Genomic DNA, 10,473 nt, shown 5'->3' with positions numbered 1-10,473 from the left:
AATCAGATAAATGTATGTGTACAATGTCCCCGAGGGGAATTGGAAGAGAATGTGGATGAGTCAAATAAATCGGCTTGCTGATCATGAGATTGCTTAGACACAGGATGACTTGGTTACTATGTAGAGCGTGCCGTGTCAAACTGGTTGAAAACTGCCATGTCCATTTACAAGATGATGTCAACACCTAGAGAATTCTTGATTTTATTTTCCAAGTAATTAGTGGTAATCTTTCCCAATTATGGACTCCTTTATACTGAGCCAATGGATACTTCTTATTCAGATTACTCTTTTGCAGTTTTCTCTCAGTGAATGAATTCATACAATCCTAGAAATGTCATGAGGGCAACTATGTGGTGCAATGGATAGAGTGCCAGGCTTGGAGTAAAGAAAACCCAAGTTCAAATCTTGTATCAGACACTAGTTGTGTGATCCTGGGCAAGTCACTCAACCTTTTTTGCCTGAGTGTCTTCATCTGTAAAATGAACTGGAGAAGAAAATGGTAAACCACTACAGGATCTTTGCCAACAAAACCCCAGATGGGAATCACAGAGTCAGACACAACGAAAACGACTAAACAACTACAACAGAAATGTCACTAGAATAGTATCTTTCAAATTTTGTAGATATACTTAATTTAAAGAATAAAGTCTGGCACTTAGACACCTAGTTTAAAGCTGTCAGGTAACACTCACTGAGAGTTCTATGAAAATTAAAAAACAAAAACAAAAACAAAACAAAACAAAAAAACATGGTTGAGCAGAGCACTACACAATTTTCTTCCCAGAATTAAGACAAAAACAAGTGTTAAAAACAATCCATTTATTGGGTTTTGAACTAGGTACACAACTGAAATAATACTTTTGGCACTACGCTATACAGTGATTACGTCTGTGTGCTGACACTTAGGAAACACTGCACTAGGAACACTGCTGTGCTTAAAGTCTGTACTGAGTGACTAACTCGGTAGGTAGGTATTCAAAAACATATTTTTAGTGTTCCTTAAGGAAGACTGTACAGGTTGTGTGAATGATGAAACACCAACTTGTGAATTATTTCAACTCAAGAGGTACCTTGCATCTAACAAACTTGCCACAGAATATGGGATATTGGAATTTAGAAATGCACACAAAAAGTTACATGAGACATACTAATGAGTTAAATGAAATTCGAACCATCCCCCTTCCCTCCACTCCCCCACTACAACCCACTGCAGCTTTTGTAACACGAAAAGATAATTAAGGAGAATAATTTAAACACACAAATAATGGCATTTGATTGGGTACAAAAGCCATAATCACTATAGTATAAACATCTAAATGTGAATTTTACAAATTAATTTCACAGGGGTGTTGTGTAAAAGGTTGTAATCTGTACAATGTCTTGCCAATGCAATACCTCTCCAGTTTATACAGTCTTTTACATATATGTAACATATATTAAATAGATCAATTAAATAGCCATAGTTATCAGCCTCTCAACGATGTTGCAGGCAAAAAATATACAGAACTTCCACAAACTCAGCAGTCTTCCATTTATGCAAAGTACAACAGGGAGGGCCAAATATATTTATAAAGAATACAGGGTAAAAAAGTCAGTTTTTTTGTTTTTTGTTTATTTTTTAATACACACAACTGTATACACACACTCCAATCAATTAAAATGTTGCTCATCAATCCTCCCTGCCCCACCACCCCACCCCACAGCCCTTCCCCCCCTTCATCTATTGGCTCTATTCAGCACCAAAAACTCTAACCTATAGGAAGCAGGTGGACATGGGCTTCAATCCAGTATTTTGGTCAAGCACTCCACCAGGTCATGGATGAGGTTATAGACACTTCCTCTGTTTCTTTCCTTTCTAACTATGGCTACCCTGATCCAGGCTGAAGATGTGACAAGTCTTTCCATAGCCCACAGCTTTAAAGTCAACAAAGATTTAGAAAAAGTTCAAAAGAAGTTGAGATGAATGAAATGACAGGACCTGTCAGCAAATGGATGTTTTTGATCCCAAGGAGCAATAGTATTTTAAAGGATTCCCAGATACTGGTCCTGGATGCCGTGGTTTTAATTAATATTGGACAACTGTTTATTTTCTGATGGTTTGCAGCTCTTTTGAGATGTTGCACAGAGAAAGTTATCTAATGTTAAATCAGGAAATGCATCCCAACAAGTGAAGATATCAAATGAAAGCTGGGAATCTATGGAACACAGACCAAATGAGACCGAACATGAAAACCACCAAAAGCAATTAGGCTTGACAGGCAGTTTCAGAAACCTGCCAAGAACTGCCACAGCTGGTACCTGAGGAACTGGAATTTTTGATGAAAAGAGCCTGAAGTTTAGGGCTACTCATCTTTACTGGGGAGGGAGGAGGGAGTTTCAGTTAGGCATCAGGATTTCCAAGTCTAAAAGTTTTTATACATGAAATTTCTTTTGAGTTTCCTCTATCATTGCAGAAAGGTTTTTGGGTCCTCCCTCATAAATGAAGAACCTGTAACAAACAGTTAAAAATCCAGATTAAAAATTTTTATGTTTTTATAGGACTTGAGATAAAAAAAAAAGCTTACATTAAAACTGCCAACAAAGAGTGTGACAGTAGCCTAGACCCCCACAATAACTAAGCTGAAAAGGAGACAAGCATCCAATTATCTTTTACATGTTATCCAGATAATATTCAAGGTGAAAAGGCAGAGAAAAATTCCCCTAAATTTCATTTATATTATCCACAGGAAAGGGGGAAAAGGAGGAACGGTATGCAAGAACTTAGTGCATTTCCCCTAGTAGGCCAATGTTTGCAAATGGAATGGCCTTAAGTATATGTTTCAACACATTTAAATCTACTGCTAGTCATAGGTGGCTAAAGCAAAATATTCTTTTTAATTGCCAATCCTGCAAAGTAATTATCCAAGAATATAAACAAAAATATAACAAAGAAATTTATCTCTTAAAAAAACAAACCAAGAGCACTTCTGATTTCAGTTATTAGAACCCAGAACTTTACTACTAACTTACTTTTTTATGCATAATAGCATGGTGACACCAGGAGATCAGTGAGCACAAGCAGCTGATCATCAGTGAATTGCTGTTTGTGCTCCTGCCAGTTGTCATGGTGTGTTCTTCGGAAATTGGATAAGGTCTTCTTTACAGTCATCTAAAGAACAGGTAATCCAAACACTTTTAACCCTTTCTTAATACTCTTGGACTTATTAAAGAGGAATTAATCAGGAAAACAAATATCTTCCAAGACATCAGCTCTAACATCACACCTACTTTCTCTTTTTGCTACCAAGAAAGACCCCAAATCAACTCAGAATTACTAAGAAGAGTAGTGCTTTAAATGAAAATTAATCAGAAATTACACCAATATTAACAATTCTCAACACATTTCTAGGTGGAGTAGTAAATATGTGATCCTATTACTCAAGATTATCTTATAAAGAACAACTTGTGGTCCATGCCATAATCCAACTTTTTTATTCTTAAATGAAATGTAAAATATTACCCAACAGCTATTCTGAATTTTGTCCTTAGTAAAACAGTAACCATATATATAATAAAATGTCTTGGAGTCTCTTGTCAACTGCCCCCCATCCTACCCCCCAAAGTTAATCATTACAGAATGTGTAATCAAACTAAAAATTTTACCTCAATAGGTTGGGGATCATTCAGGTGTGCACTGAGATTCATCAGGAGCTGTGGCATCCAAGTAGGGACATCATAAGGACTAGATAAAATACACGCACCAATTCCTAGCACTCCAGCATGGCGATTAACTAATTCTGAAAAGAAAGTAATTTCTTTTAAACTCTTCTGGATTTTTACAAGACATGAATATGTAGAGCATGACAAATATAAGTCTAAGCTATAGCTGCTAAAGTAAATGCATTTAGATAAGTTAATAGAAATCCTAGACGCTGTCCCTATAACTCTTCTACTCTGAAGGATGGTATTACATATGGGACTTAATGCTATGGCCCATGTCCTTTAAAGCCAAAAAGATGAAGTAGTATTTCTGACCTTCAGATACTGTATATAGAAGCAGAAGCTGTGGAGACAAAAAAATGGCTCTAATTGCCAGGTCTCTTTTCTTTCTTCAATCTATACAAACTGTGTAAATAAATATAATGTATTTTAGGATTTCTCCTACTTTCAGACTTTTCTAAATAAAAACCAGTCAACTGTATTGTCAATAAAATTGTGAAAGTAAACCTGCTTCATTTTTCCTTAATACTTCACTCTATATTAACAGTATTACATAAATTATATCATGATATAGTTAATCAAGCATACAGAAACTCATGGAGCCAATTAACTGGATAATACAGATAAAATCTCCAAGGTGGCTTTCTTTTTTACATTTTCATACATATTTTAGTTATTAATGAGACCAGAGTTTCAGGAACTTTGGAAGGGTACTCAGAGATTACTAGGTTGAGATCCTATCTCAAATTACAACATCTATAATGAGTTTTAGAGCTTTGAAGGACCTCAGCAGTCATCAAGTCTAACTTGTGCCTGAAGGCAATTGTCAATTCCAACTTAATCAACAAGTAGTCATTTAACCTGATTTAATAACTCAAAGGAGTTACCAACCACAAGACCCATCACTCATTTAGTTAGCCCATGCTCCCCTTGCACACCTCCAATGATAGGTAATTTATAAATTTCTCATTGTTATGAATCTGCATCTCTTTCACTTTTACATGTTGGTCCAACTTCTACTTTTAGGGGGAAAATAGAGTTACTCTTCCATATAGTAATTATTCAACTATCATGTTCTTAAGTTTCTTCATTTTCCATAAGATAGCTAGGGTAGTCCTGTTATATACACTGCTCTGGGTTAGACCAAGCCTTGAAGATTATGTTAAACTCTGGTGGTCACATTTAGTAAGTTACCAATATCATCCACAAGAGGACAACCAATATGATAAAGAGCCCAGAATGCATGCCAAATGAGTAAAAAAGAGCCTTTTTTTATGTCGGTTTTCAAGAGTCGGAAGAGCTATTATGTAGAAAGACAATTTAAGACTTCTTGCAGAGGGTCAAAATAAAGACGGTAATTTAGATTTCATGTCAGAACTTCTAATAATTAGAGCTATCTAAAAGTAGAATAGGTTGTCTCAAGAAGTAGAAATTTTCTACCTAGATGACAACTTGCCAAGTTATGAGGTAGAAGGCATTCCAGTCCAATTGCAGTTTGGACTATGTGGCCCTTTGTGTTCCTTCTAGACCTGAGATTCCTTAAAATTATGTGCAGTTACCTGCAGATGGAATGGTATCTCCCACTGTGCCAGGATCTCGTTTTCTTTTCTTAGGTAGCTTTGTCTTGCAAAGCTGTTCAAAGTGAATCTGCATAGGACTATCCATGGCAAGGAAGCTACACTGCAGTAAACCACTTAGAGTAGTAGCAGCCATTTCTCGAACCTACGAAAAGAGGCAGTTGTTTTTCCCAAGGTAGACTACTTTCAAGACAAACAGACTATTGGAAAGGCATAAAAGAATTATTAAATAATTTAATGAAAAAAAAAAACCCCAAACCTCACGAACATACAAGATCTTTTTCTGGGGGGAGGATTCGATCAGAGGCAAGATGTAAAACTGTTATTAATCATGAAATAATTTATACTTTAAACTAAGTTTTATAAATTCTATATCTGTTAAAGTTTTTAAATTGTGATAGAAATGTTAGAAATTAGCAGACACTTATCAGTTTCTAATACTATTCAAAAATTACAAATTAATCATTTCCATCAATCACTTAATTTAGCACACACTTAAGACAACCATTCTCTTTGTTATCAGTTTCATGGGCTTTCAGTATTGGCTAATATAGTTTTCCTAGTTCCAAGTGTTTTAAGAAGGACAAGACAGTGTTAAATTAATAAAACATCTGAACTTCCATACGAGAAAGAACTCAATGGAATGTCATACATAAATTAAAAAACAAAAACAAAAATAAAAAACACTTTAAGCTTCTGCTAACCATTCATTGTAGCACATTAATGATAAGAATACACATTGCTTAATTATAAAGAATATATAATGCTTAATTATAAACATTTGGACATAGTACTTAATAAGAATAGAAATTCTGTTCAAATATAAAATACTTTTAATAAAAGGGATGGCTTATATTTAGCATAAGACACTTTATATATAGTTGAACACAATGTTCTAATATCCTCTGAAAGAGGCTGAATTTAAAACATGTTTACAATGAATGGTTGAGACTTCCATCTCTCTATTTTCATGTCTAATGGTTATTATTAAAATGTGAATAACTTCATATTAATAGCTATAAAAAGTCCAAGCTAAACCTAATAGAATTGTAATGGAAAATTTTTTTAATATTCAAGGATGAGGTTACTAAATGATGCAAAAAGTAGTACTACAAATCCCAAAACTGGAGTGGAAGGAATTAAAGACTACAAAAATGAGCAAATTAATGAGTTGAAGTAATTCCGATTCTGTTTCCAATATTAAAGACTCCATTTTCAGTACTTTTCTAGGTGCCCCTTTGAGCAATGTGTTGTGATTGACCAGAAAAGCTAAAAAAACAGAGGCTAATTATACACCATTTCCACACAAATTTGCTGGGTTTGGTTTATTTGCCTTTCCTTTAAAAAAGAAAAAAGATATTACAACTTAGGGAAATTTATAGATAATTCAAGGAGAAAAGCATTTATTTCCACACATTTTTTTCCACAGCAGGTTTTTGGAAATATCAGATTTTGCTTTTGTATATTAAAAAAAAAAAGCCACATAACTCACTTAACTCCTATTGCCTGGCCCTTACTACCTTTTTGCCTTGGAACCAATATTTAGTATGATTTTAAGACAAATGGTAATGGTTTAAAAAATTTGCCTATTTTAAAAAAAGCATTGTTACTTTATCATTTGGTACAGCAACCTGTGAAATGGAGCAGAAATTATTTTCCCCATTTAATATATTAAAAACTTGGGCTCCTAGAAATTAAGCTACTTGCCAACAGTCATACACGAGGCACTGGTAAATCTGGGACAAAAGCCCACATATTTTTTATTTCCAGTCTAATTTTATGTAGCGATTCAGAAAAATTTAATTCAGATATCTAAACTAAACCTCATAGTTAAAAGCCAATTTCAATGAACAATCAATACCTTTTAAACTTGAAAAAAGGACTCAACCTGCAAGGGCTATGTTAAGAGGAAGAAATTCATTGTGCCAAATCCTTGAAGTATAGGGTAGCCAGGTAGCAAAGTGAATAGTGTGGCAAGAAGACCTGGGTTCAAATCTAGCATTAGACACTTCCTAGCTATGTGACTCTGGGTAAGTCATTTAACCCCAATCTGCCTAGCCCTTACTGCTCTTCTGCCTTGGAAGCAAGACTTAGTATTGATTCTTAGATGGATGGTAAAGGTTTAAAAAAAAAATCCTTAAAGTATAATAGATTTGTTAACTGCTGGTGTTTTTGTTAGGCAGTAATATTTTTTAAAGAATTTTTTTTTAAACCCTTGCCTTCCATCTTAGAATCAATACTAGGTGTTGGTTCTAAGGCGTAAGAGTGGTAAGGGCTAGGCAATGGGGGTTAAGTGACTTGCCCAAGGTCACACAGCTAGGAAGTATCTGAGGCAATATTTGAACCCCAGATCTCCCATCTCTCAGCCTGATTCTCAATCCAATGAGCTACCCAGCTGCCCCCCTTTAAAAAGAATTTTAAAAGAAAATTTAGTTCTATTTAATCAGAGTAAAAAAAAATTTAATTTTACCTCTAGTTGTTCATCTTCCAACAGACTTATAACAAGCCACCTTATGTCTTTAACTGCTTCTTCATTGTTTAGGAAAGTAAAGAGATTATAGAATACCATGGTTTGGAGGTAGGTCAGTACTGTGTATCTAGCATGCCAAGAACTGCTTCTTGCTGTCTGTTGGGGGGGAAGGGGAAAAAAGCAAAAACTTCACATGAAGAACAAACATTTAAGGAAAACACTACTGATCAGGTGGCACTCTATCCAACTTAAGGTAATTCTCTTTTCATGAGCATGTAAGTAGGTCAAAATAGTTAGAAAATTTGCTTTTAAGCAAAAACTTTAAAAATAATCCTAGTCTTTACGAATGCACTGTGACTCGGGGGAAACGTAACGCATAAGAAGCACTGGAAATTGGTTATCAAGTAGGGAAAAGTAGAAAAACCATTGCACTCAAGAGTAAGATATAACATAAGATTTAGATATGAATTATTCCTGTTGAGACACTTCCTAGCCATGTCATGTAACTTCTTTTGAGTTTCTTCATTAGAAAAATGGAGAAACCATTAACTACAGTATCTTTATAGGGTTGTTGTGAGGATCAAATGAAAGAATGCATATCAAGTATTCTATAACTTTTAAAGCCCTTAAAAAATTAAGGTAATTCTTAATAGTTTCCTCAGTGGATTTCAAAGTATGTTTTGGGTAAACTTGAGAAGAGACCTTGTAATATTGATGTTCTCAGGTTTTTTGTGACAATGCCTTTTCTTGGGTTCTCCTCCTGTTTTGACTAATCCTTCTTAGTCTCTCTGGCTGTGTTTCTTTCATAGCAAGCCTGCTGACTAAGGGTGTTTGCCCTTCTCTTTTCTCTCCATACTTGCTCACTCTCTCCTGAGATTTAGTCCCATATATCACAAACTGTCTCCTTGAGATTTTGAACAATGTTCCACAAGTAGCTCAAATTCAACATACTCCAAACAGAACCCAGTCTTAGGTCAATCATCACTCACTTGTTTTAGCACCTGAAGCACCAAAGGCACTTGATGAGGGTAAAGCAACCCCTGAGACATTAGTGACAGACACAACTTTGCATCTCTTTTTAATTCATCGTAACTATTGTCATTTTCAACTGGGGCAATCTAGGGAATAAAAAATAAGCAAAACAACTAGTTAGAAAGCAGTTGTGGTTGAGTATCAATACATTTTAAATAAAGATTTAAAAAAAATAACCAATCTTAACAATCTTAAGACATCTTAAGAATTACATTAGGGAGGATATGGATGAGTCCCCTAGAGGAAGAGATGAGATCAGATTCAAAGAACCCAAAATATGTGGTTAATATATGGTGGGTATATATGACACAATTATTGACTGCTTTTTGTTTTTCCCTTCTCTCTACATATGGTTTCAATGATAGGAAACACTTGTGGGAAAACTTCTACCATTGAAGTTGCCTATTTTATTCTTTGTATCCTTAGCTCCTAGCACATAAAAAAAGTTGTTGATTGACACATTCACTTAAGACTTGAACTGTTTGGAGTACCGAGATAATTGGGCCAGATTCACCAAGCCAATACGGATCAAATATCGGCCTTGATTAGCCTTCAGGCCCTTACTTACCACATCAGCACTATATCTCTCTATTGACCTAAATTAGCTACATTAGTTTTTAGAGAGAAATTGAACCCTGTTTGCTCAGGCAGATTTTACCTTTGTATTATCTCTGAAAGATTAAAATACCAAACAGGACAAAAGTAAATTTTTGTGTTTCAAAGGACATATTTCCAGGCACTAAGAAGCATTCTAATTCTGGCATGTTAAGCCATTTGCAATATGGGTCCAATCAATCTATTTTCCCATACTTACTCTCCCATTTATGCAATTAATGTTTCTGCAAAACTGACCTACTTGCTGTTCCTTTCCCCTGTGTTCCTTTGGCACAGGTCTTGGAATACAGTCCCTCTCTCCTTATTCTAACTCTTAGAATCCTTGGATTTGGATTAGATAACAGTTCCTCTGTGAACCTTTACTGTTACAGTTGTCAATATTCTTATTTTCCTCAAAATATCCTGAATATTGTTAATAAATAATATCCTAACTATTAAGTATTAGGTACTTAGGAAAAATTAAAGTTGTATTTTCATAGAATCAGAGAATATCAGTGGTTGATGGGACTGAGGACACCTTGTCCAGTCCCTTCCCCCAAACCTCCCTCCGAACACCCTTTTAAAACAGGTGAAAGAAATTATTCTTTAATATCCTGCATTCTGATCCTCACCAAAGTCTGGTCATCCTCCCACAATTAGTTTGACTAATGAGTTTATTGTCTCATTTTCCATTTTATTTCATCTACAGGTATAATGAAGACAAAAAGAAGTTAAAAACTATTATGCCAATTCAGACCCATAAGATCTATACAGCCTAAGGGAGGTTCTAGTCTTTTATTCTTCCATTCCAACCACAAAGAGAAAGATGAATGGAAGATAACCTCTAATAGTATCACCTGAACTATAATAATAGCTTTTTCCCATTTCACAATCCACAGAGCTGCCAAAGTAGTTTTCCTAATCTGATCATGTCAATTCCTCTACTCCGTAATTGCCAGTAGCTTCCTCATTTTCTGTAATCATCTGGAAGGTGAAACTCTTCCAAAGGTAGGCACACCTTCCTTCTTTTCCAATATTCTCATATATTACCCCTCTTAATACACTCTATAGGCTAGCCTTACTTGCTGTTCCTCACACATG

The 10,473-nt window shown here is 35.1% G+C and overlaps 1 protein-coding gene across 3 annotated transcripts in view; it reads right to left on the bottom strand.

The window, feature by feature from the left end:
* Nucleotides 1-804: 804 nt before the first annotated feature.
* The window catches only part of PSME4 (proteasome activator subunit 4), a 100,038-nt gene continuing 90,369 nt past the window's right edge, over nt 805-10,473 (bottom strand). For all 3 annotated transcript variants that reach the window (XM_001382131.4, XM_056814021.1, XM_007476823.2), the window contains 6 exons: nt 8,736-8,864; nt 7,747-7,902; nt 5,259-5,421; nt 3,643-3,776; nt 3,010-3,148; nt 805-2,488 (listed from right to left, as the gene is read on the bottom strand). In XM_001382131.4, coding sequence (XP_001382168.2) covers nt 3,014-3,148; nt 3,643-3,776; nt 5,259-5,421; nt 7,747-7,902; nt 8,736-8,864 — 717 coding nt within the window. In that variant the 3' untranslated portion in view covers nt 805-2,488; nt 3,010-3,013. The remainder of the gene's footprint in view (nt 2,489-3,009; nt 3,149-3,642; nt 3,777-5,258; nt 5,422-7,746; nt 7,903-8,735; nt 8,865-10,473) is intronic.

The sequence above is a fragment of the Monodelphis domestica genome, chromosome 1 (assembly GCF_027887165.1).
Source record: "Monodelphis domestica isolate mMonDom1 chromosome 1, mMonDom1.pri, whole genome shotgun sequence".
Lineage (NCBI taxonomy): Eukaryota > Metazoa > Chordata > Mammalia > Didelphimorphia > Didelphidae > Monodelphis > Monodelphis domestica.
The sequence above is the reverse complement of the archived record's forward strand: the minus strand, read 5'-3'. Positions and strand labels throughout refer to the sequence as shown.